This window comes from Zeus faber, assembly GCF_960531495.2.
Source record: "Zeus faber genome assembly, chromosome: 6".
Classification (NCBI taxonomy): domain Eukaryota; kingdom Metazoa; phylum Chordata; class Actinopteri; order Zeiformes; family Zeidae; genus Zeus; species Zeus faber.
In genome coordinates this window covers 24,795,076-24,822,140 of record NC_137201.1, presented here as the reverse complement: position 1 = coordinate 24,822,140, position 27,065 = coordinate 24,795,076, and the positions used below count along the sequence as shown (strand labels likewise).

The following is a 27,065-nucleotide window of genomic DNA, read 5'->3' as shown; positions in this document are numbered from 1 at the left end:
CATGGCTCCCACAAACTTCTCGGAGCATCATTTAGCTTTCGGTGAACTAGGAGCCAGTCGCACGCAGGCTTTGAAGGACTCACATTCCAACAGTGTGAGAAAGCCACGGTGAACGTTTATTTCCTCCTTTTCGGTTCTTCAGGTGCCCTGGTTGAGGATCACTGTGTGTGATCTGGAAATTGACGTTGTGTAAGCAACGATTTTAGTTTTTTATTTTAAGGGAGGGATATTTGGCCAGCATTGTAAGAAAGCTGTGTGTGTGTGTGTGTGTGTGTGTGTGTGTGTGTGTGTGTGTGTGTGTGTGTGTGTGTGTGTGTGTGTGGGCGTGTGGGCGTGTGGGCGTGTGTGTGTGTGTGGGCGTGTGGGCGTGTGGGCGTTTTCGGGAAGTAGATGAGAAAGAAAGAGTTGGAAGATTCATTTGATTAAGAAGATTAATAATATGCTGAGGAACGTCTATTCTTACCCCCTTTTTAATTTAATTTCATCCTTTTAATTATTCTTTATTATTTTGTAAATGCATTTTGCTTTGGTCGCTTTGCTTTTACCACTTGTGTCACTCTCTGATGGCCGTTCTCAATGGCAAACACACATGCCGTGTATGAAAGGTGTCAGACAAATAAAGGTTTAGGGTTACTGTTACAATGCCAAGCAGGGAAACCTATCGTAATTGCTGAAATTTCTTCTTCTTCTTATTATTACAACTGGAATTTTTTTTTGTTTGTTTTTAATTTTTTTTGTTGGCTACATTTATATACAGTATACGAGTAATTTGCGGTTTTGTGCAGTTCACTACAGATGATTAACATAAAAAAATATTAAAAGCCCGAAAAAATTAAATTAAATAACAATTAAATGTAATAAAAAATGATCTAAAAAATGCAATAGATACAATTTGTCAAAAAAAAAAAAAAAACAGAAATCAGAAGTCAGATATATATTAAAAAAATATACCGAATATCTCTAGTCTTGAACACATCACTCGTCTATTTAAGTTGTTTTTTCCTGTCATGAAGAACATGAGAGCTGATGTCCGATATGAAGGAAAGTTGGAAATGATTATAATGATGATATTCTCTTCAGTTCCCAAATGTAAAAGCATTTGCACATTATGAACAATTTTGCAATTGGGACCTATAATGTCCGGCTATAATATCCAAAAATATTCATGTTCCAGATGAAACCTCGAGAACAAATAGGAATCAACCCGCGGAGCGTGAATAAATGAATATGTCCAGCCCTCGGAGAAGTGTATCTGCTGTCTCTGTTCTGGCAGAACCAGTGGAGGCCACACAAAGCTTTACACGCACGTCTCCCGTTTTCATCCTTAATATGCACTTTATAGATCGTCTGAGCGGAGGTGTTGGGACGGGTTCGACAGAACCGCTCCCAGACTGCGCCTCCCACACGCAGACACACTCCTACTCAAACTCCAGCAAACGAAGCTGTTCTCTGCCGCGCGGTGCAGTGGAATGGACTGAAGGTCTGTTAGTTTTATTTTGTGGCTCTTTACTGGTTTGGCATACTTGCAATGTCGGCTCATTTGATTGTTTTTGTTCATTATAGGTTGACACTTAGATTCTATCAGTTGGTTATTGTAACGGTCAATTCACTGTTTTTACTGCTTATCTTTATAAGGTTAATTTATTATTTACTGTACATTCTCTATATTTCTATCTAAAAGTTCATCCTTTACTGTATCTTGTTGATTTTCCAGGTCAGGTTTCTTCCTTATTGCACATTTTATTTTTTATATTTCTCTTCTTCTTCTTCTTCTTCTTCTTCTTGCCTATTTTAATGTGATCTGTCTGTCTGTCTGTCTGTCTGTCCATCCGTTTTTTTCCCCTGACTTCTAAATGTCAGTATATGGTGAATAATAAATGCTTAACCTTTCGCATTCGTAGTGTTTCAATATGTTTCCACACACATACAGTACAGTTAAGTACCAAACAACTGTGGAACAACGCCGTCACAACGTCCTCGTCCGATCCACCACTCGCCCTCCATTGCTGTCGTAGTTTCCCACCCGTAATTTTCCCACGCGGCTGATTTGAAAGAAGCGGGGGCGTGTCTTCTGGCTCCTGTGTGTCCGACTCATTTGCGCTCGCCACAGTGTGACCGAATTAGAAGCCAATCAGCTTGAGACAAACTGAGCAAGTCGCTGACGGCCTGCGGGTGCAACTCGCGCTTGTGAAATTTGCTTCCGCATTACGCTCATCAATCTTCACACACTCTGTACGACTGTGTGCCGTGTTATCATTTTCACACGAAATGGTTTTCTTTATAAAAACAACATTTGGTCTTCAAAAATTATTTTTTTCTTCCAAAATGAGTCTTGAAAAAGGGGGATCGTCGTATAATCAGGGCTGTCTTATATTGGGGTCAATACGGTAAACAAACGTATTCGCTACCTGTCGGTTGTAAAAGGTAATGTTAAAGTTCAAGGCATTCAATCACCTCAAAGTTGCTGTTTCTCCGTTTCTTTCCCCCTTTTGTACGTGAATTGTCATAAATCCGTCGACCCATTAAAGTTCCAGGCCCACCCGTGTTTTTCATGGCGGAGCGCTTCCTGTCAAGTGTGAAACGTCTTCCACATTTTCTGTCCCGACGTTGAGAGCGTCTTAAATTACTCCCCCCAGAGCTGAAGCAGCCTCTTTTACACGCACGCACGCACAGACAGACAGACAGACAGACAGACAGACAGACAGACAGACAGACAGACACACAAATGCCTTTTCTACGCACTGATGTAGCTACACCTTCTCCCAAAATACCCAGATTCTAGTAAAGTTGCCTTGCTTGGAGAATGTTTGTTCTGTAGTTGGGTGTATCTCAGTTTGTTTCACAAATCGAAACACATTTCTTTAGTGCTTATCAACCTTTCATTCTATTCTGGTCGTCTTCTTCTTCTTTTTCTTCTTCTTCTTATTACAACTGAATTTTTTTTGTTTTGAAATTTTTTTGTTGGGTACATTTATATATACGAGTAATTTGCGGTTCTGTGCAGTTCACTACAGATGATTAACATAAAAAAAATTAAAAGCCCGAAAAAATAAAATAAAATGAAAAAAAAATGGAATAAAAAAATGCCAAATATATACAATTTGTCAAAAAAAACAAAAACAGAAATAGTCAGATATATATAAAAATATACCGAATATTTCTGGTCTTGAACACATCTCGTCTATTTAAGTTGGTTTTTCCTGTCATGTAAAACATGAGAGCTGGTGTCCGATATGAAGGAAAGTTGGAAATGATTATAATTTCTCTCCAGTTCCCAAATGTTCTTTCCAGATGTTGGGCGACAGTGGCTCAGGAGGTAGAGCCAGGTCGTCCAGTAATCAGAGGGTTCCTGGTATGATCCCCGGCTCCTCCTGGCAGTACGTGGAAGCGTGGATGAGCAGCTCTGGATGAGCAGGTGTGCTCCTCGCTGTTTTGTAAAGCGCTTTGAGTGGTCGCAAGATTAGAAGAGCAATTTTTTAAATTGCAGTCCATTAACTATTTACCAAAGAAGAAGTTACAGTTACAGTTACAGTTCAGTCAATGCAGCAGTGAAGTGATGCCAATGACCGATAGAGAATTAGTAAGAAAATAAGAATTGAACAGCCAGGAACAAAGTGCTTGATATAGAAGTGTCCTCTAATAGAAGGTGAAAACATGGATTTGATTGTCATTTCAAATCTCATTCTTCGGGGGGAAATCCAGTTAAATCGCGCCGCGGCCTCATCCAATAATTAAGACGGGAATGTTGCCGTAACCAAAAACAGGAATGTACAGAATAAACTAGTAGGGAAAGGGTGGAACACCTTATACTGAACATTTAGGTTATATTTAACTTCACCAGTTTTTAAGATTGTTTTGAGATCTTTCACTTTAGAAGAAGAAGATTCTTTATTTATCATTAGATTTATTGGCACGGTGGGGCTGTGCGTAGTCTTCGTCCATGAAACTAAAATGTCATTTTCTTTATTTTCTTTATTTAGTTTATTCAGTTTATTTAGGCCTGTGCTCTTGAGTGCATCAAGCAGACACTCATCATATTTCCAGTTTTGAGCATCAGTGGAAACAATTGTCCGGACATGTGTTTTACAAATAATTGAATTTATTTGTTCGTTCTTATCTAAACATTGCAAATATGTCACCACCGTGTTTTTTTATTTTATCATCATTATTGAAACTTCATCGCAATGACTCAATCATCATATGTTTTGTGCTCCATCATTTGGCTCAAGGCTGTGAGTGAGCGCGCTTGATAAAAAAGGAAAAAAAAAAAAAAGAAGCATAAAAGCAAATGGAGCAAATTGAATGAGTATGAATTTGATAACATAATTTTCAACGGTGCCCTCAGGGAGGTGTAGTATTTAGATGTTCTGCATGATGAACTGCGTACATTAACAATGTCATAATAATAATAATAATAATAATAATAGAGCGCTTGTGTTATGGAATGTTATGTTCTGTGCCTTTGGCTCGATGGGAAACTGAATCCGTAAAACACGTCTATGTTTGTGTTTAAGTCTGTGCCAGTTTACGTTGTGTGGAAATGGGGAAATGGAAATATAATCAAAACAGCTGCTTGATTTAAATTACTTTAGGAAGGAACCTCGGCGGCTGGGGTACATTATGTCATCCAGGAGTCACAAAAAAAATTGATTTAAAAAAAAAAAAAAAAAAAAAAAAAAAAAACAACACATTTTTAAATGGGCAAAACAAAACAGTGAACTGTGGTTTAAAAAAGGACAATTCTGGATTCATTCAAATATTTCAATTAATCGGATCCTCTTTACAGAAGACAATTGTTATTAACTGGTAATCCCTGGATTGCGATCTTTTTTCATTTTTAATTTCCCTTTTATTTTTTTAAATTGCACCCCTTAAATGAACAGAGTTTTTCATTTCATTCCGTTCATTTCAACTATGAAATAAATTCCTTGGCTCTCCTTCCAACCGTCTCTTTGGATGTTGAAGGGATGTGAAGGGAATGAGATGGGAGAGACGGGATTTGAACCCACGGCCACAGCACCATCCACCGCTCCACCGTGCCTCCCCGTGCGTTGTTTCTCTTTTGAGGGGAAAGCAATAGGAGCAATAGTTTCAAGATTCTTGTTGTGGTGGCGCAGAAAAACGCAGCCTTGAGTTTTATTTAACCAGAGGTGCGACTCCTCTCCCAGCCCTGGAAGACGGTAAACGAAAAAGAGCAAATTACGCGGTCCACCCGAGATCGTTCTACCATGGAGTTCAGTTTTTTTCGTCCCAAACACACAGTTTGTCATGAGTGTTTTACGGTCTCTTAAGTTGTATGGCTGGTTTGGGTCGGCGCAGTGTAAGTTACAGTCATCGCTTCCTGTCAGGATATGACTGCCGTGCGACAGGATAACTCTTCCCCCGCCCACGGGCCTCTGGCAGCAGTCTCTCGCTCCGTTCAGTCGGGCAGTTCCTGCTTTATTGTGTCTCGCCCGGGGCACGTCCAGGGCGTCGCCAGGCAGTATCCTTCAGCGCAGGATCTGACCAGCGTGACCCGGGTGGAGGGATGGAGCGTGACCCGGGTGGAGGCATGAGTCCTCACACAGGTGGAGGGATGGAGCGTGACCCGGGTGGAGGGTTGAAACATGAGCCGTTTGGAGGGGTGGAGCGTGATGCGGGTGGAGGGATAAGGGGAGATGGAGCTGTTGGAGGGATGGAGCCTGATGCGTGAGTAGGTAGGGATGGAGCGTGATACGGTTTGGGGTTTGGGATGGAGCGTGATGTGGCTGAAGGTAGGGATGGAGCATGGTGCGGGTTGGGGTTTAGGATGGAGCGTGACATGGGTGAAGGGAGGGATAGAGCGTGACGCAGATAGATTTTATCTGCGTCACGGTAGGGATGAAGTGTGATGCGGGTGGATGTAGGGATGAAGCATGACACGGGTGGAGGTATGGATGAAGCGTGACACAGGTGGAGGTATGGATGAAGCGTGACACGGGTCAAGGTAGGGATTGAGGGTGATCATCCCTCTACCCGTGACCCGGGTAGAGGGATGAAACGTGACTTATTTGGAGGGATGGAGCGTGATGCAGGTGGAGGGATGGAGCGTGATACAGGTGGAGGGATGGAGCCTGATGCAGGTGGAGGGATGGAGCGTGATGTAGGTGGAGGCAGGGATGGAGAGTGACATGGGTAGAGGTAGGGATGAAGCGTGAGGTGACGCAGGTGGATGCAGGGATGAAGCGTGATGCGGGTGGAGGTAGGAATGTAGCGTGACACGGATGAAGGGATGGAGCGTGATGCGTGTCCAGGTAGGGATGGAGCATGATCTGGGTTGAGGGATGGAGCGTCACCTCGGTGGAGTGATGGAGCGTGACCCGGGATGAGGAATGGAGCGTGACCCGGGTAGAGGGATGAAGCGTGACTCGTTTGGAGGGATGGAGCATGATGCGGGTGGAGGTAGGGATGGAGTGTGACGTGGGTGGAGGTAGGGATGGAGGGTGATGCGGGTGAAGGGGTGGAGCGTGATGCGGGTGGAGGTAGGGATGGAGCGTGACACAGGTTGAGGGATGGAGCGTGACCCGGGTGGAGGGATGGATCAAGTCGTGGGTTGAGGTAGAGATGGGGTGTCGCGGGTTGAGGGACGGAGCATGACGCTGGTGGGGGGCCGAGGAGGGATGGAGCTGGTGGAGGGACGGAGCCTGATGCGGGCGCGGTGGGAGGTAGTCCTCCATGTCGAGCACGTACTGGCTCACACCAGCTTGAGGGGGCAGAGAATTCAGCCTCAAATCAAGCGACAGCAAACTGAGCTGGATGGATCTTCTCCCCAAACAGCGGAAGGAGCAGAACTCTCAATCATTGTAACTTTCCAGGGAAACGAGTCCAAACCTCCAGTCCTTCTCTGTGCGTATGGTTTGCCTCTGACAGGGAAACGACTAAAACTTCAACAACTCATGTTTTAAATATACGTTCCTTTCACTTGCTACGGTGCAAAATACATGGTTCACTACTTGGTTGAAGTTTAAAAAATTGTATTTTTCCATAATTCAAGATGACAGAATTTCCTTTTTTTTTTTTTTTTTTTTTTTTTTTTTTTTTTTTTTTCTCCAACGATTCCAATGTAGAATTACAGAGAGAATTTGAAGATCCAAGGGCATGAATCTCGTCGAGATTAATTTCAGATTAGATCAGGAATGCACTGTATCCGTCTTAAGAACTTGAAAATATTTCTTCCTGTCCTCCACTTCCACTTCTGTGCTTTGGTCTTTTCGATTCTTTTTTTTGTTTCTTTGCTGATCCCAATCGAAAAGCCCCCCCCCCCCCGAGCAGAGTGCACCACATGCATTGAACGTTTTATCAACCAGAGAAAGCCATTTTTTATTTATTCACGTTTCCTCCCTTATTTACCATTCCATTCCATTATTTCCCTCTCTGTTGTTGCTCATTGTTTTTAATGAATCCAATGTTTTCTTCCTCTTTCAAACGTCCTTCGTTTGAAATATAAATGTCCTTCACAAAAACCCCTCATGGCTTTAGTAATTGAAATTATGTAAAGGTTGTCGCTGGTGAGTGGTGAAGCAGCGTATTTCTATCCTGTCGAGCCTTTATTTTGTTTTCCATCTGTTCAACGCGGCGTTTATCATTTTCTTTTCCACTTTGCGTTTCAAGGGTGTGTGTGGTTGTGTAATTGGTTGTGAGTGGGCGGATCAGTCAGTTCAGATTAGAAATAAATGAAATGCAAATGGGTTTTTATTTTGCTTTTTTTGTGTCTTCCACTGCAGTGATATTTTTCAAATTACGCCGGAGCAGAATTGCCATGAATTTTTCAGGCAGTCACAAATATTTGAAACCTCATCGTGCTTATTATCAAACATCACAATACCATCAGCAATTGGTTTTGCGCACGCCAAACAGCCTGAAAAACCCCGGACCACAAATTACAACCTATGTGGCTCCTTGGGTCTTTCTGATGGAGAGGGGACATTAAGAGAGTTCACTGCAACAGCTTACCACCAAGAGGGAGAACATGACAAAGTGTTTTTGTGGTTTTTCTCACACCAGAAAGTGCAACCTCGCCAGACCGAGGTCTCTCTCTCTCTCTCTCTCTCTCTCTCTCTCTCTCTCTCTCTCTCTCTCTCTCTCTCTCTCTCTCTCTCTCTCTCTCTCTCTCTCTCTCTCTCTCTCTCTCTCTCTCTCTCTCTCTCTCTCTCTCTCTCTCTCTCTCTCTCTCTCTCTCTCTCTCTCTCTCTCTCAAATATGCAATTTCATGATACTGAAACGGTCATGTCTGATCTGGTCGGCCTGGATACTATCCGTGACCGAGTTTCAAAAAACAATATTTAAAAATATTTGAAAATATATTAATGTTTTTATTCTATATATATATATATATATATATATATATATATATATATTTTTTTTTTTTTTTTAATCTCTTCCCAGCTCCTATATTGTAGATATTGTCCTCAATCACCGCCTACCTTTCATCTGCTGTGACGAAGTTACAATTAATGCATTTGAAGGTCATTCTTGTATGGAATAGTATTGCACATTACATTTTTCACACACATTGAATCACATTTTAATTAAAAAAAAATCCAAAAAGTTTCATTGTTCCAGAAAAGTCCTGTCCTTTACAGTTTTCTAGTCATAGACCTTTAGTTACAATTGCAAAGTGGAGACATACTGCCACCCTATGGGGAGAAAATAGCCCTACTCTTTATTTAGTGCTTTCACTCTATTCTCACACAGACACACAGAGACACACGTACAGACAACATTTCGTACACACATACACACACATTATACTGCTTTACATTCATATATATCCAAATACAGCCATCTCTGTTTGCATGTCATTTTGAACCTCAATGTTTTTGTTTTTCCTGTATGAATAATATTCATACCAGGTAGGTCATATTATGAATAACCTGGTTGTGGGGAGGGTTGGCTGATATTGACAAAGTCACATCACACAATATTTTTGACGGAATGCTGAAATATCAATAATTTGAAAATATTTTGGGGGGTTACTACTTCAAGAGATAGTTACACGTAAGAGAAGCAATCGTTAGTAATGTGGGTTTTATGGACAAGCAGGTAGAGACATTGATGAGAACAGCTTGAATCGTCTACAAAGTTCAGGAAATAGCTTTAATGCAGCCTTTAAGACCAGGAAAATACATCATTTTATTATATGACCACATTAATATGACAAAAATCCAGACGATATCTTGTCTCATATCACTATATCAATAGTTGTGTTCACAGTCATGTTGACGGAATGTTTTTGTTCTCTTATCGTGCTGTTTTTCAGATCCAGCGTCTGTCTGAGAGACACAAGGTCTAAACAGAACCCAGTGATCTTCACACAAGAGACCTGTGGCTCCATGGAGGGGTTTCCTGTCCACTGACCCGGCACGCCGCCCGACTGCTCCCGCAGCCATGTCTGCCTGCAGCACCTTCACCGAGCATGTGTGGAAACCGGGCGAGTGCAAGAACTGCTTCAAACCCAAAAGCCTGCACCGTCTGACCCAGAGCAGTGTGGGAAAGCTCCAGTCCGAGCAGAGGCCTCCACACCCACACCCACACCCACACCCACACCCGCAGCAGCAGCAGCAGCAGCAGCAGCAGCAGCAGCAGCAGCAGCAGCAGCAGCAGCAGCAGCAGAATCAACCGTCCCCTGGAGCCAAACCCAACCCTGACCTCACCAACATCTCCCAGAAGAGCGGAGGTGTGTCTGCGCGCTCGGGACACTTCCGTCCCCCAGTGGCCAAGAAGCCCACCATCGCGGTCAAGCCCACCATGATGCTGCCGTGCTCCTCAGCTGGCCTGGATTCAGACGGCAATGTCCACCGGCCGCCAGATGCAGGAGAACAGGGCAAAATATCAGCCTTCACAGTCTGGAACCGCAACGGTCTAAATCGTAAAAGGCCCGCTGGGTCTAACAACAATGAAGGAGATGATGGGGGGGAGGAGATAGAGGGTTATGGACCACTCAGCCCACGGGCTCCAAGCAGCAACAACAACAACAGTGGACTGACTGATGTCCTCAAAGAGATAGCTGGTCTAGGACCTGGACCTAGCCCCTGTCCCCTTTCCGGCTCCAGGGATCTATTTTTTGGACGAATAAATACTTCATACCGGCGCTCCCTTGAAAGAGGTCTTCCGGCCTCCAGCTGCTTGGCCATGTGCAGCGGTAGTGGGAGTGGCGGGACCACCCACAAACGAGTTTCCCTCAGCAACAGCACTGAGGTCATCAGCACTGAAGGTGGCCGCTTCTGCTATCCTGAGTTTTCTAGCGACGGTGAAGACGACGACGATGAGGAGGATGAGGAGAGTGAAGGGGAGGATGATGAACACGAGAGCTGGGATGAAAGCGATGAGGAGTTGCTGGCCATGGAAATCCGCATGCGAGGTCAACCACGATTTGCTAATTTCCGCGCTGCCACGTTGTCTCCAGTGCCATTTGCTGCGGGAAAAAAGTGGAATACAGTGCCACTGCGCAACCGCTCACTGCAGAGAATTTGTGCTGTCGACTATGACGACAGTTATGATGAGATTCTGAATGGATATCCCTCTTTAGACTCCAACGGGGCTCTCCTTGCATATGGACATTGTGACATGCAAGGCAGTGGCTTCCTCTCCAATTCGGAATCCACCACTTCACCCGAATCCTCCTCATCAATTCCAGGGGAGTCACGCACAACCTCCAGCAGCGGGAGCAGTGCCCCATGTGGTCTCAGAAATGGCCTGCACTCTCCTTCATCTTCCAAGGCTCCCATGCCCTGCACTTCAGCGACAAAGCCTGTCCACAGAGCACTGAGTCCACTCAAAGCAACAGAAACACACACGGCGGTCCTAGCCATCCGCTTAGAGGAGCAGGCTGGTAAAGAGGGCGCATTGATGCCCCAGGCGCTTCCTGGTCAACCGGTCACCATCAGCTTCAGTCCCACAGAGGAACAAGCTAAGCCTTACCGTGTTGTCAATCTAGAGAAATCTCTGATCTGCAAGCCTTACACTGTTGTGGATGTGTCTGCATCCATGGCCAACAAAGAGGAGCCAATGCCAGACTCTACTCCAAAACCTAAAAGCCCCACAAGCCCTAATCCGTTCCCTAGCTCTCCTGTAGGCCAGCCTCTATCTCCATCTTTCCCCATTTCCCCAAGCTCCCCAACTTTTCAAACATCATCCACCTCCGCTGCATTGCCAGTCAACTCCCGCAAGAAACCTGGGTGCATCAGGTACCAAGAGGTGTGGACGTCCAGTACAAGCCCTCGCCAGAAGATCCCCAGAGTAGATCTAGGGCTGGGGAGTGCACATGGCCCTGCCATCCCCCCTCGACAATGCAGTCACAAATCAGCTCCTACTTCCCCCATCGCCGGGCTGTCTTCCTCCCGCACTGTACCTGTGAAATCTCCAAACTTGTCAGAAATAAAGTTCAATAGCTTCAACAACGCTGGAATGCCACCTTTTCCCATTATAATCCGTGATGAGCCAGCCTATGCCCGCAGTTCCAAGAATGCTGTCAAGGTACCCATTGTCATCAACCCAAGCGCATATGACAACCTAGCTGTGTATAAGAGCTTTCTTGGACTCAGTGGGGAGCTTCCACCCCCAAAAGGCAGTAGAGTTGCAAGCCATACTTATGAGGAAATTGGATCAGCTGAGAGTGTCCAGTCCTCCTCAACAGAGAAAACAATCTCTGGCTCAGAAAGAGCCTATTATGAAGAGCAAAAAACAGCATCAAATGCAGCCTCAAAGCCTGCACATCTTCAACCTCGAACCACTATGGATTCTATCACTGTGACAAGCACTGTATTGAGCACCACTGTTGCTGCTGTCTCTCCCACTACAACTACAAACACTCCCACTGCTCTTGCCTGCACTGCAAGCCTGCCCAAAAGCAGCCCCGCTGCTGCTGCAGCCATCACACAGTCTCACAAGAAGAGTGGGGACACTACTTGCAATAAGGAGGCCAGGACAGATCTGTCTTTTGTGACAGGATCAAGCCATCGAGAAGAGGCCAGTGCTGTGCTTTCCCAGATAGTGGCCTCCATTCAACCACCTCAATCTCCTCCGGAATCGCCCTCGCTGCATTCTAAAACCTTCAGCTCTGAGGAGCTCTATGCTATTCCACCTGATGCAACCAAGGAAAGTCTTGCCCGACCCAAATCTCTCTTCTCATCCGCAGACGGCTGTCTTTCCAAGAGCAAAAAGGACACTCCCTCAAAGTTGCTGCCCAAATCACAGAGCGCCTCAGCTGCCATCCCACCCTGCAGCCCCAAATCAGAGCCTCATGCTCCTTTCCCTCCTCCCAGGTCCACCTCATCCCCTTACCATGCATCAAACATCCTTCAGAGACATTTTGGCAACTGGAACAAGTCGTCCGCCGCCAGTTCTCCCACGCGACCCAGTGACGGCGAAACTAGTCCGGCCGGAGGGGAAAGTAGACGAACGTCGGTCGAGAACACGAAACCCAAACGCTGGATCTCCTTCAAGAGCTTCTTCCGCCGGCGGAAGGATGAAGACGATTCCAAGGAGAAGACGGACAAAGAAAAGGACAAAGGCAAGCTGGTGGGGCTGGACGGCACAGTCATCCACATGCTGCCGCCCCCGCCAATCCAGCGCCACCACTGGTTCACTGAGGCTAAGCCAGAGGACCCCAATCAGAAGCCTACAATCATTTTTACCTACAAGCCAGACGGTGGTAGCACCCCTAGTGATGGAGAAGGAGAAGTGCGCTTACAGGGGTGCAGAGACAAAGCACTGATGGCAGAGGAGAGCAAGGCCCCCACAGTGCCGACCCCGAGGAGAACGCCGTCCCCACACGCCACGGGAACTGACTTCATCAACAGCGTCATCAGGTAATTTGCCAAGCATGGATCCGTTGCGCTCGAATGAGATTACGCTTTTGAGGGAGGCATTCTGCTGTTTCCTCCTGTAGCTGGTATTGCAAAGCATTAGCAAATGAATCTACTTTTCAAAGTGCCCTTTTAAAATTCTAACAATGCAGGCATTTGCAGGACGGCTAATTAGGAGGAGGATTGAAACAGGGCTCACATGAAATTCCAAACATGGACACACGTGAGGCCCGGGCGGGTGGGGGGGGAATTCAGGTGTTATAGCTGCAGCGTTTGCAGAATACTGCAGTTAAAAAAATCACATCTATAAATACTTGATAAACGTGATATTATTTCCAATTTGGTTACCCTTATTACTTGATCTATTTCAGACCCCATTGCAGGTGTTCATTGCTTATCTTATTGTCTGTGCTTGTGCGTGTTCATCTGTTTGAAGGGGGTTATTTTCTAGTATCAGTGTTTTACGGCGGCAATGTTTATTTATTTCATCCCACGAAAGAATGATAGCAGGTCTTATTTTTACTCGTCCATTGTTCAGCTTCAATTCAGCAGCCGTGTTATGGGTTGATAGCAGGGATCGAGGTATTTGAGCACGCATTGACCTTGCATTCAACGTTACCCTGTGAAAACTCGCTGGTGAGTTCGGCTGTTTGCGTGGGCAGCTTGTCTGGCTGGACGGTGGCTGGTGTGAACGTTGGGGTCATGTGTGGGGGTCCCATACGTCTTACCTGCTTCAGGATCTTCCAGATTACAATCCATCCCTTCATGCCAAAGTCAGGGTAAAAAAACATGTATATACTGTACTGGCAAAGTGGCAGAGAGATCGCGTTCAAGATACATTTTTCACTGTAATTGGCGCTTTTCATTGGTTTAAAGTCAACTTTTATGCAACATTTATGTTATTGGTTTGGTTTCAAAAGCAGTTACGGAGAATTCTAAAATGTAATCTTACTTTTCCCCACTGTGTGTGTGTGTGTGTGTGTGTGTGTGTGTGTGTGTGTGTGTGTGTGTTACTATACTAGTGAGGACCGGTCTCTGAATTTACTTTTTATTTCTTTGGTTTAGAAGTGCACAAGAAATGTGTTCTGTTGTTCTTTTTACCAGGTGTTTACTCCGACCTCACACACACACACACACACACACACACACACACACACACACACACACACACACAACAGTGTGTGTGTGTGTGTGTATGGGTTCTCGGCGCCGCTTCTCAACATGTTTCACCTTTCCTTCTAAGGTGATACTAGAGTTCTTCTCTCACAGAGGGCAGTGTCGTGATTAATTCTGTTGTCCTGTTGTTTTTTTCCACACGTTTCACAAGCTAAGCTCTCGCACCATCTGACTGGGGTTTATTTATTTACTTATGTGTGTGAGATTTGATATATTTTCGCAAGATTTGGGGTTTTGGTAATTACAGAGTTTTCATGACTGACATAGTAAGTAAATGCGAAGTTTTGTCAAAGTTTTGTGTGTCAAAGCCTCAAATCGCGACGGCAATTTCCAACAGCCAATGAGATGGTGCGCCTGCATAGTGGCGGCGCCAAGCAAAGCGGCAGGTGGGCGAGTGTGGTCTTCCGAAATGGAGGTGCTGCAGGTTCGCCGCACGAACAACCTCAGTGGCGAGCGGCACGGCCTCCGTGTCCATGCGACGTACTCGCGGGAAGATGCTCGCGGTGCGGGAGTGCCACAAAACTCTGCTCGTCGGTTCCCCGTCTCGAGATTCGTTCTCCTCAAAGGACGCATTTGTTTTGTCTGTGCGCAGAAGAGAGCCTGAAAATGTCGGACGCTTAATGTGCGTAAATGGAAATCTGCTCAATCTTGTCGTTGTCGTTCGCGAATCACCTAATGTGGGCCCTGTCTGTCTGTCTGTCTGTCTGTCTGTCAATATACACTACTCACAAAAAGTTAGGGATATTCGGCTTTCGGGTGAAATTTCAGGAAGAACCTAAAATGCACTATAACCTTTACAGGTGAACTTAATTTGACCTTCTCTAAACTTTTGAATGCACATGTCCAACTGCTCAATGTTTCAGTACTTTTTGCACAACTTGCTGTTCTCTAACAAGGAGCTGAACGGCAAAATTCACAACAGGTGTTTGATCCATGAATCGACCAATACATTTCCTGGTTCAATTAGAATTGGTATTTAAACAGTCCTCTTCATCATGCTGTTCACATTTTGACATCATGAGACCAAGACGACACCTAACAATTGATCAACAGTACCTCGCCACTGCGAGGCTTCAAACAGGATGTTCTCAGAGGGAAGTGGCCACTGAGCTTAGAGTGTCACAGAGTGTCATCAGCAGGTTGCAACAGAGATACAGAGACTGGAAGAGTCACAGAAAGGCATAGAAGTGAACGTCCTTTGGCCACATCCCACACTGATGAGCGCTTCATTGTGAACAGTGCCCTGCGGAAGGAGATAATGAATGCCACTCAACTCCAGGCACATTTAAAGGAGGTGAGAGGCACCAAGTGTCACGTCAGACCATTCAAAACCGTTTCCATCAGCGTGGTCTGCGTGCTTGACGACCTGCAAGGGTACCTGACCACACCACCAGACACAGCCATCATCGTCTTGCATGGGCCAGGCAGCCTAGACTGGGGTACCTCAAATGGAGTGGCCTGCACTTTCTCCAGACCTGAATCCCATAGAAACCCTATGGGACCAGCTGAGTCGCTGTGTAGAGGCTCGTACCTCTTTACCCCAGAACCTCAGTGACCTGAGGGCCACCCTTCAAGTAGAGTGGGGGGCCAGGCCTCAGCAGACAATAAGTCGACTTGTGAACAGCATGAGCTTGGTTGTCAAGCTGTAATTGATGCTCAAGGGCACGTGACAAGTTATTGAAACATTGACATTTTTTGTTGTGGTAAACCCACCACTGTTGTTGGCTTTTGTTTCAATAAATTGTTTGAGATGAGGAAATCACCATTGCATGCTTCTACTTTAATGCCCTACTTTCATGATATAATATCACTGTAGCGTGAACTTTTTACATTTTCCATAAATTTCACCCGAAAGCCAAATATCCCTAACTTTTTGTGAGTAGTGTATATTATATACTCATATATTTATTTATATGTATGTGTTTATATATATGTGTATGTATATGTGTATTTTTTGCTCCATTGCATTGCATAATAAATGACTTAATAATTATCTATCGGAAAACACAACCGTCAAAATCTCATCATATGGACTGTGCACGCCAAGGGAATCGCTGCCGTCTGTCTGAGCAGCGTTGTCTCTTTCACTGCGGAGCAGAGATTAAGCCCAAATGAACAATGCTCCATCACGCGGCCGTTAGTGAACAATCTCAATAAGGGTTTAGAAGAAGTCAGTAGTTGTGTGAGCACCCGTGAGGCGACCATTACTTCCAACAAAAATGGTTATTGAATGACCCTTCATGTATGGACAAGCTGTCTAGTGTGGAATTCATTAATATTCCATCAGAACCAAACACCTCTCCCGCCTCCCACTCCTCTGATGAAGCACTTAGCATGCGGCGGCCATGCCCCCCCCCCCCTTGTTTCCCCCACAGTGCTCCCTCTAATTGACGCCGCGCGCCCTTTGCCAGCTGCTTCTTCGATTCTCTTCCTGCCGCTCAGATCCCCTCGCCAAAACTCCAGAGGAATTATATCTCATTTCCACATCTCCGCTCGCCCACTTGCCGTGAAGCCTGCGCCGTCAGGTCCCGATGGTCAGTGCCGCCCTCTCTCTAATGGCCACGTCCATTAGCCGCACAGCAGGTCCCCGCTCGCCCAGCAGGACGCCAGCGGGGTGGTCCGCCACGGGTCAGAACTCTTACTCGCTGCTTTGGATGGCAGGGCACCTTTTAGTGGATGACAGTTAGTTACACGTTCGCAAACAAAATGGCGGTCTAGTTGATTACGATGGTTATTCATGTTTTTGTTGCCTGTGAGTCGTCGTTGGCCGTTGTGTTTGAGCCTGCTTGAAGCCTGCTTTTTTGGAGTCAGTTTTAAAAAGGAGTCAGTTTATTTACTTCAATCGTCATTTCCTTGAATTTTCTCTTAGTGCAGCATTCAGGTGTAGTTTAAGGTGCGGTCCTAGACATTTATTTAAATATTGCGTTACATTACGAAATTTATCAGACACCTTTGTCCAGGGCGACCTACAAAATGGACCTTTTGGTTTATTTGGTTTCGACTAATGTAACTGGTTGATACCATAAAATCAAATAATTTAATGTGGATTTGCAGCCCCGCTTCTTTCAGGTTCCTCTAACTGTCTTTATACTCAACCCTCTGCAACTGCACCACTTAAATAACCCCCACCCCCCCTGCCCCTTCTCTCTATCTATCACTCCACTTCATACCATTTTAACTTTTCTTCGCCCCTGCTGTCACGTACACTTCTTTTACACTTTTCTTCCTTTAAGCCATAGAACTGTGAATTTGAAATATCTCACAGTGCCGTTCACTCCCAACGCCTCGTCCCCATTCTGTCTCCAAATCAGCCTCCCTGCTTTTCCTTCACCACCTCCAGCCTTTCCCTCTCCGTGACAATAATGACTGGAGCTCAGCGCCGAGCTCCTGACTACAGTGGTGGAGTTCAACTTAACTCACACTGGCATTTGGGGTGAAATACTTTTATTGTGGAGTTTCCCTCAAATCAGCACACGTTGTGCTGCGCATATTTCGTTGTTTTCCTTCCTCTCGCTTAATTTTTTAGTCAGGAGGCGCAGATGCTATTGTCAAGTCGACTTACATGCGAGGCTGGAAACAATCAATGCATACATCGACCGTTGGAGCAACCTGGAATTTAAGGTTCCTGAGCACCTGCTTCTAAATGTTAGTGCAATATATCAATACGACAACGTCAAACTAATCAACATCAACAAGAAAAATAAAAGTTTGTCATAGCTAATATAGGATTGGGCGTTTACGTGTTAGCAAAAGAGCATCTTAAGGCACAACTAGCTTTTTTAAGATGATATCAAAATTGTGAAATTATATTAAAGAACTGTATTAATTACAAGCATCTCAAAGACTTTGTATTTCTCCGACAACATATTCCTTAAAGGCATCAATTTGATATAGTTGCTGGCAGAAGCTCCATGTGCATGAAGACCATAGTCAAAATACCAAAGTGCAAACTAATATTCCAGCTCAGACTGGGCTCACACTTTGCTGCGTTCGCATCATTTGGATTTGGGTGGGATCCACCAAAACACTTTCCACCATCTAACCTTTACTCCAGTGCGGCGACTTTATCGTCTGTCTGTATCAGTGTTTATGACCTGACTGCTCATGAGCCAAGCCGGGATATTGTGAAACGCTTACTCAAAGCTCACTCACACATTTTGTATAGTTTGTAAGTTGATATTTAAGGGTCAGATTTACCTCAGCGCGTTTTCGATGTTTGGTTGAGGCGTTGGGACCGATGACTTTTCCTTCAGTATTACCTTCATTATAACACTACGGGACACAGATCAGGCCTGATCTTAGACTGAATCACACTTTAAATCTGGACCAGGTGAAATTGCCTTTCAAGGTTTAAAATAGTCTCGGACTTGCCCTGGTCTTGCTATTAAAACTGATTTCTGATTTCCAGAAAAAAGATTAGAACTAATCTAGGTCTAAGTGAAATAAAAAACGAGGATAAGTTGGTGTGGCCTGCATGTCGACATGGACAATAGAAAACATGGATGATCTGGACTAAGACCAGCACCAAGACCAGACAGAAGGAGCCGACTAGTCCTTCCAATCCTTAGTCTAGGACCTCCTAGTCTATGATTTATACACCTTAACTTAAGCAACTTCTCAGAAAGGCATTTTTAAATTCTAGATTAATTGAAGTAGGATGAGCCAAGTCCTGATTTAGACAAAACCTCGTCTGCAAAACCGTCCCTATAAACTGACTGGATAAAGCATTTTGTTGTGAATAATGTGATAAAATAACATTGCATAACATGATGACGGCACAGTGGGTGGGTTTTTTTTTACGAGTTTGTCCAGTTATTGATTAACCGGGAAGAATTTCCGCCCCTTGTCTGAATTGTTTATTTCATCTGGCAGCTTTGCTGACACGTGCTCTACAAACAGAATGGCGTTTAAATGAAACAGCTTCCGCCCAAAATGCCCTGTAGGCAGCTCGGGTTGAACCTTCGTTGTTGTAGAGGTAGTGGATGTTCTAAAGCGTACGATACAGGCCGACCAGCCGACGCCGCCGAGCCCCTTTTTCGGTTTCGATCAGAGGCTCAGGGGTTAAGCCGCCTCATCCGTCTCCCTTCGTTTCCTTCTCCGGGGGTTGAAGTTATTTGCCAAGAGTGGGCGTGCTCTTCACACATCACCTCCGACAGGTGAGAGGCAAACAGAGGAGGGCAGCGAGGGCAGGACGGGTCGGGGAGGGAAGGAATTCTCCCCCTTTTCCGAGCACCGAGCGGCCGTGCCGAGAATGTGAGCTCGCCCCGCGACTCGTCCCCGGGCTTCTTCAGAAATGGGAAGCTGTGTGAGCCAGTACAGCGGGTAAGCCGCAACCTCAGGCCTCGCCGCCAATTCCCCTTCTCTCTCGCTCTCACTCTCTCTCTCTCTCTCTCTCTCCCCCGATCACCCCGGCCGGCACGACCTCAGGTCGTGTTAACACAGCGGGGAGGAGGTCTTGTTGGAGGTTAGCGATGCTTTTTGCCTGTTATTTCGGTGGCTGTGCATTTGGGCAGCGGTGTTCCCGCGGCAGGGATCTCAGGAAAAGTGAAAAACTCTGCGGTAGCTCCACGTCGTCCGGACAAGTCGGGTCCTGACATTGAGACGTGCACTGGCCACAAAGGTATTTATTGTTTCAGGGGGCGTCTCAGAGTGTGTGTGTGTGTGTGTGTGTGTGTGTGTGTGTGTGTGTGTGTGTGTGTGTGTGTGTGTGTGTGTGTGTGTGTGTGTGTGTGTGTGTGTGTGTGTGTGTGTGTGTGTGTGTGTGTGTGCACTGCCTCTTGGCTGTTATTTTATCTAGTATTGCAAACAGTTTGAATTGTATTCTTTGTGGTTTGTTGCACAACTTTTGTGCTTTGAGTTCATTCGGGAGTTGGTCATTTGATTTGGTTGTTAAGTAAAGAGTCTGGCTGTCTGCAGGGTGCACGGTGTGTGGTGCGTCTTCCTTAGACCACTCCACCACTCATTATTAGGTTTATTTTAGGTTAGATTTGTTAGTTTGGAAACATCTGTGAGTGTAATAAATCCAAAGTATTCGGGATACAATGCAAGACAGTCCTGCACTAAACTGGGAGCATCCGCCTTTGTTGTCCTTGCCAAAGGGGCTTTCAACGGCATTGCGTAGGATTGTTTATTTATTCACGAACTTCTAAACCTTCATTCTACATCTGTCTGATTGACCCCCCTCATATGATTCGCTTGCGGGCAGCACGAGGGTGATGAAAATAACCGACTTTTCAATGCAATTGATCGACTTTCTAAAATAATGAACTTGAGAACTTGCAAATGAAGTTGTGTACATCTCTCATTCTATACTTTTCCCTCAGTCAATAATTGAGGACACAGACCTCTGGCGTTTGATTGCTTTTTTTTTAAATTAGCATACGTAGTTACTCCATTTCTGGTCCATCCGGATAATTACTATAATTACCTCCTCTCTGAAATGAAAACCTTGTCGAAAGCCAACTCCTTCAAAATGTCTTCACAGCTTGTCTGGAATGCAACTGCAAGCGGCAACTTTCTCAGGATGTTCTGTCACTGAGCGGCTGGAGACGATGGTGTTTTATTTATACCAAACTCATGATTTTATTATAGCTGGTGGGACCACGAGCTCTCAGGTTGTATTTATTCACTTTTATGTTTTTTTCTTTTCCTCCAGGTTTATATTTATTTATGTAGCCTTGGGGATGCCAACACGACAGAGACGGGGAAATGACTGACACTGTGGGAGTCTGAAAAGACGAGGTTTAATATTTATACCGAGTTCATCTTCATCAACTTAATCTTTAATTTAGTTTAATCTAGTTTAATTTAAAAAAAAATGCTCTAATTATGGTGTTGTTAGATTCCTTGCACTGAAAATACAGAAAATGGGCCATTTTATTTTCTTCTAATTATAGTGTTGGACTCCTTGCACTCTTGAGCCTTTACCTATTGTTGTGCTGCGATTCTGGGTGGTTTAGCAGATAAGGTTTAATCGAAATCAGGACTCATTTCATCCTACTTAATTGAATTGAGAATTTTAAAATGCCTTTTTCTGAGATGTTGCTTGATAGAAGATGAATTTGTACTAGACTATGATGTGCAGCTCCTTCTGTCTGGTCTTGGTGCTGGTCTTTGTCCATATCGACCTGGAGGCCCACATCTATTAATCCAAAAATTTAATTTAAACTTCACTCGGACCTGGATTAGCTCTAATCTTCCTTCTGGAAATCAGATTTTTTTAAACCAAGACTAGGGCAAGTCTGAGACTACTTCAAAAATCTAGACCGAGAAAGGGCATCTCAGTTAGTCCAGATTTAACGTGCGATTTAGTGACAGATAAGGCTTAATCTGTGTCTGCCAAACCGTCCCATAATGTTAAACCGGACAAGTCTTGTTTTCCTTTGATCGCTATCGTGATCAAGATTTTAGTCGTCTTAATGACCTGCGAACTCACCACTGTAGAGGAAGTGACGAGTCTTCTACCGCTCTAATTCAAACACTCATAACATAAGATAAGATAAGTACAGTGTTTATCCCCCAAAAGGGAAATTCAAGCGTTGCAGCAGCTCAGTGGGGAAACAAAGTACAGAGTAACAGCAGGATAGTAAATGATAAATTGGCTGCATTTATAAGGCGCTTTTCTAGTCTTGCTACTCAAAGCGCTTTACAGTACCCGCCTCACATTCACACACACATCCATACATCGGTGGCGGCAGCGGCCCTGCAAGGCGCACACCTTCTCCTCGAGAGCAGGAGGAGCCGGGGATTGAACGAGCAATCTTGCGATCACTAGACGACCCGCTGTTACCTCCTGAGCTACTGCCCCCTACTGACATTAAAATTGCGATATATACATACACACAATAAGCAATCAAACAGTAAAAATACAATAAGTTACAATACTAATAATCATTCAGCCCCAGTTCAGTGTCATGAATGTGTTACACTTTATCAAAGACACTTGTAAGTTAATGGTGCCTCGTTAGTCATGGAAGGAAACGCCCAATCGGATGAACCATCCCGTAATGATCTGAGTTCACTGTGATCTCCACTCCAATTTGGCATCACTGCTGCTCACGTGTCTGGATAAACTTTTTCTTACAGGTGAATTGGTTCAATATAGGGCTGAACAATTTGGGGAAAATAAAATAAGCACCGTGTGATTAGGAGGGAGGATTTTGCGATGGCCGTATGAAATACGATAGCGCTACATTTGCGTGAGTCATGTTGTATAATGTCGACGAGCGGGCGAGGGTTGTGTTCCCACCACGGCTCGGCACTGGTCCCCGTTTCCCCGTTATCGTAAAAAAAACAAATGGCAATAACAATAAAAAATACTAACCCATATCAGTGAATACTGACGTGAATACCAGTTAGGGTTTCTACATCAGTATCCTTGTGCTCCAGTCGTTCATCACAAAGATATCAGGAACCCCATTGATTCTTTCTTCTTTCTGGTTTTATTTTATTGTTTTGGGGGTTTTTTTGCATCTTAACGGATTAACAACGGCTTTCATTTCCTTGGATTTCTGCTTCAATCAGTTTTGTTTCTCAGTATTCTCGGCACACCTCTGTCAGGCGCCTCATTACCCAAGAAAGCCAAGGAGCACACTCGAGGCCCCTGAGGTCGCCTTCCCCTACGTGCCCGCAAAAGATGATTTGGGGCATTTCGGGTTTGCCGGAAACCGTCCTGGAGGCCGTGCACACTTTGGAGTATTTGGAAGCATGTCAGCCTTCAAAATTTGAAAAGGTCAGCCTGGTTCCGAGCTCCTGCCAAGACTCTGGGCCTCTTCTCCCCTGATCTTTTTTCGACGACTCCCTTTATAGACAAGGACGGGTGGGGAAGGATTTTGTCGAAACATGAAAATAAAATATGCTCATAGCACTTTTGCAGAGAAAATCATGATGTGAAAACAAGGCTCTGAAATGTGAAATGTGTCACAATACGACTAAAGGCGTTCTGTTACTGCTCCGACCTTCACGGGAGGCGGGCGCATTGTTTGCTTTATTTTGAACCTTCACATTGGGAAGGGACAGAATTGACCTCAACGCAGCTTTAGACATCACAGCGCAGACGGCTAAACCGTCCGTCTGATCCCCTCTCTCTCTCTCTCTGTCTCTCTCTCTGTCTCTCTCTCTGTCTATCTGTCTGTCTGTCTGTCTGTCTGTCTGCCTTTGCAGCCAGGTAGCAGCATCTAGCGGCGGCGATGCCAGGGAGCGGGATCTGGCCGGCGCTGCGTCGCTGCCCGCCAGGCTCAACCTCTCGTCCCCCGCGGCAGGGCTGGGTCTGGGGCTGAGGCAGAAGATGGGGATGGGGATGGGGTTGGGACTAGGTGGAGAGGACGAGGGCTCGGGCGCTGAGCCCCCCGCCGCCGCCGCCGCCGTCCCCCCGGCCTCAGCTAGCGAGGGCAGCCCCAGCCTCGAAGAGCCCGACGACGATGACGACGGAAACCACTCCCAGCACTCGCACTCCCCCGCCTCCAGCTCCTGCAGCGCCACCTACAGCAACCTGGGTAAGGTTTGCAAGATGGCCGCTTTGTCTGTGTACAGGTCTGAGGGTCAGCCTGCATTGGTGCCACTACTAGTATGGGATATTAGCCTAAAGAAATCACTATCATTATCAGCTTATCCAGTCTATACCCAACCCTACAGCAATCAGCTTAAAGTCCAGACTGTCTCCATCCAGCCCAGGAATGGATCAGTATTTTCTTACAAACAATACTTTAAACTTGAGATGTACTAAAGTGTAAAGTTGTAAGACTACCATAATCTGGAATTAAAGAAATGTATGTACACATTCTAACCGTCAATGGAAAAAAGACACACAGGTGTTCCATGACAAACTTAAATGAACCTAGCAATCTATTTTATACAGTATATCTTAAAGTTTGTAATATGCATTTGTGTGAAATTCTCTTTCCTTTGTCCATTGTACACCAAATGAATAGAAATACTTGCGTCGATACATTTGCGAGTGGCGACATTGTCCAGGAATTCCACAGAAATGTGCACATTTTTAATGTGTTTTTTGGGGCTGGCCAAAGCCAGCGTGCAGTCGGGTGCAGTAGATGTAAATGTAGAAAGAAAGCGTGCACTCCAGGGAGAACGGCGGGTGAGCGCTCCTGACACAGTACGGTCATATTGCGGCAGAGTTTATTTTTTTCTCCTTATATTTGACGCAAGAACCAGTCGTTGGAAATTGAATTAGGAAATAAGTAAATAGATATAGTCAACGACAACGTTAAAGGACCAATTGCAGGAGATGTGTTGGCATCCAGCACAACTAAACTCATCTACTGCTGTACTAGATGCTGCTGCTGTTCAGGTGCTGGCTGTTAATTGCTTGTTGCAGGGAGGGGGGGGGGGGGGGAGTTTATGGTAAAAAAAAAATTGTGATCGACAGTAATTATAAACGTGCAGTGAACGGTGAACTGAGAACAGTCTAAAAGGAATGTTCCCATTTCGTGTTTTCCTCCCAACCGCCGCCACCTGTTTTCTGAAGAACCCAATGGGGAACGTCTGAGCAAACCCGGAGTTCAGAGGAAGGTTCAAGATAATTGATGTTGTCACACCTCGTCGTCTGAACCTAGCTATGAAGCGTTCCGCTAACCATCCGAGGAGCTCGCGGGACTGGAACAGCATTTCAAAGCAGAACCGAGAAGCTGGAGGAGCGACCCGGCTCCTCTCGGTCCTCCATCGGGGACCTCCGCCGCGGTCCGCGATGTTCCGCGGCGCGCGGTCCGTTTTTTTTTTGTTTTTTTTTCCTTAATTGAGTTTTGATCTTGATTCGTCTGACTTGGCGCCCTTTATACTCTGTCTCTCTCTCTCTCTCTCTCTCTCTCTCTCTCTCTGGGAGGTCGTAGACTAAGGATTTGAAGGAATAGTCGGCTCCTTCTGTCTGGTCTTGGTGCTGGTCTTAGTCCAGATCATCCATGTTCTCTATCGTCTGTTGTCTGTGTCCTTGTATTGTCGACCTGGAGGCCACGCCCATTTATCCAAAATTTGAATTTAAGCTTCACTTAGACCTAGATTAGCTCTAATCTTCCTTCTGGAAATCAGATTTTTTTCTGAGGAAAATAAAATAGTAGGACTATTTCAAACCATGACCGAGAAAGGCCATCTCAGTTAGTCCAGATTAAAAGTCTGATTTAGTCTAAGATTTGTCTGTGTCCGTGAAAACGCCCCATCAACTTTCAATCAGTGACGATCAACAGTGGGAGATGAGGCGTCCCTGCCATTATTCATAATATGAAAATTCATAATTAGACCTTGTCAGTTGAATGATTTCACATTGACGCCGGAGGAAGAGTCGAGCCGCTGGGTTGAGTTTCAATCCGAAGGCAGATCTGCTTCAGGGCAGACGGGCGGAGTTTGGCTGTGATGGAGCCTTTTACACAAAACAATTATAGAATTTGCGTCTGAGGAATTTCGAGAGCCCTGATGTATAACGGAGGTGGTTAATAATTGGTTTATTTGAGTGTGGACGTGTTCAAGTGCTTGCATGCATGTAGAAGCTGTTTCTGTTTCAAATGTGATTTTGGTGGGTGTCATATTATACTTGTGCAACAGTTTTGTCAACAGTAAGTATCGCTATTTTATTTATTATATATATATATATATATATATATATATATATATATATATATATATATATACATACTTAATATACCGACTGTATATATTTTTACCTTCCCTGAATTTGATGATGATATTATTGTTTTATAATTATATTATTATTATTTTTATTAGTAGTAGTAGAGGTAGTAGTTAGCTGTATTAATAAATTATATAAATATGTAAATAATAATAATAATTATTATTATTATTATCATCATCATACAGTGGATCCTCGTGTTGTATTGAGACGTAGCGCCATCTTGTGTCCGGGAAGGAGCCGACTGAAACCAGTCATTTCAAGATTTCTTGTTTCATTTTTTTTTATCCTGGAGTGATTCTCTCTTTTCTTCTCCAGCCCTCCTCCTCCTCCTCCCCCTGTTTCTCTGCATGTCCCCGCACCTTGGCCATCCCTCACCCACGCAGCCACACTCGAGGTTACACGCTGCTCCATCGACGCAAATGTACTTTCCTTCTTCTTTTTCCTCAATCGAGCTCCTTCTCTCCTTTCTCTTTCTATCTCTTATCATCTACCACTTCCTTATGACTGGCACTCGCGCTCCTCTCAATCTGAACGTCAGGCGGGCGGAGGCAGATTTACATTGCATGCAAAAGTATCTCGTTCTGCATCTCGCTTTTGCCCTCTCCCTCTCCCCCTCCTCTCTCTCTCTCTCTCTCTCTCTCTCTCTCTCTCTCTCTCTCCCTCTCCCCCTCCTCTCTCTCTCTCTCTCTCTCTCTCTCTCTCTCTCTCTCTTTCTCTCTCTCTCTCTCTCTCTCTCTCTCTGCCAGTTCCTCCCTCACTCCCGCTCACTCTTAAACTCTTCTCAATTCGAGCGCCAGGCGACGGAGACAGAACGCCGCTCGCTGTCTTACTGATAGGCACTTGTTTAATAGTGTTAGGAGCTTTCTACCAACCTGTCTGTCTGCCTGCCTGCCTGCCTGCCTGCCTGTCTGTCTGCCTGCCTACCTACCTGTCTTCCTGCCTGCCTGTCGAACCAGCGGTGCGGTAGGGACACCCGGGAAAGGTAAAAGCTCGGAGCATGCCACCTACCTGTGATTTGAGTGTGAAGTGGAAGTGAGGTAGGCGCGTCCACCGTCTCATTTCACTTTCTCCCTCTCCTTTGCTCTCTCCTCCTCCCCGCGTTTCCTTTTCATTCCTTTTCCCCACCTCCTGCTCCACGTCCTCTCTCACATTCAATCTTTTTTTTCGGTTTTCCTCTCTCATGCTTTCCTCCGCTCCCACACCCTCCTTTTGTCTCTTCTGCCCACTTTCCTCTCTCCTTCTCTTCAACGACTGCCTCGTTTTGTTGCAGCAGAAAGGGCTGAAAAGTGATCAGAATAGTGATGATGATAATAATAGCCAGGATAATAGGAGCTTTGCTTTGGCGATGAGTCACTTTCTGAAACGTGAGATCATAATATGAATTGTGCGTTTTCGCGTCTGAAACTTGGTTTGTTTGTGTTTTGGCG

At 45.2% G+C, this 27,065-nt stretch overlaps 1 protein-coding gene and 1 long non-coding RNA gene across 2 annotated transcripts in view; both read left to right on the top strand.

The window, feature by feature from the left end:
* The window catches only part of LOC307231687, an 87,284-nt gene extending 77,902 nt beyond the window's left edge, over positions 1-9,382 (top strand). Inside the window, exon 5 of the long non-coding RNA XR_013844208.1 lies at positions 9,278-9,382. This is a non-coding gene — a long non-coding RNA (uncharacterized lncRNA). The remainder of the gene's footprint in view (positions 1-9,277) is intronic.
* Positions 9,383-9,405: 23 nt separating this feature from the next.
* peak1 (pseudopodium-enriched atypical kinase 1) overlaps positions 9,406-27,065 on the top strand; it is a gene marked incomplete at its 5' end in the record, with an annotated part of 26,902 nt that continues 9,242 nt past the window's right edge. Inside the window, 2 exons of the mRNA XM_080002897.1 lie at positions 9,406-12,827; positions 23,163-23,494. Coding sequence (XP_079859023.1) covers positions 9,406-12,827; positions 23,163-23,494 — 3,754 coding nt within the window. The remainder of the gene's footprint in view (positions 12,828-23,162; positions 23,495-27,065) is intronic.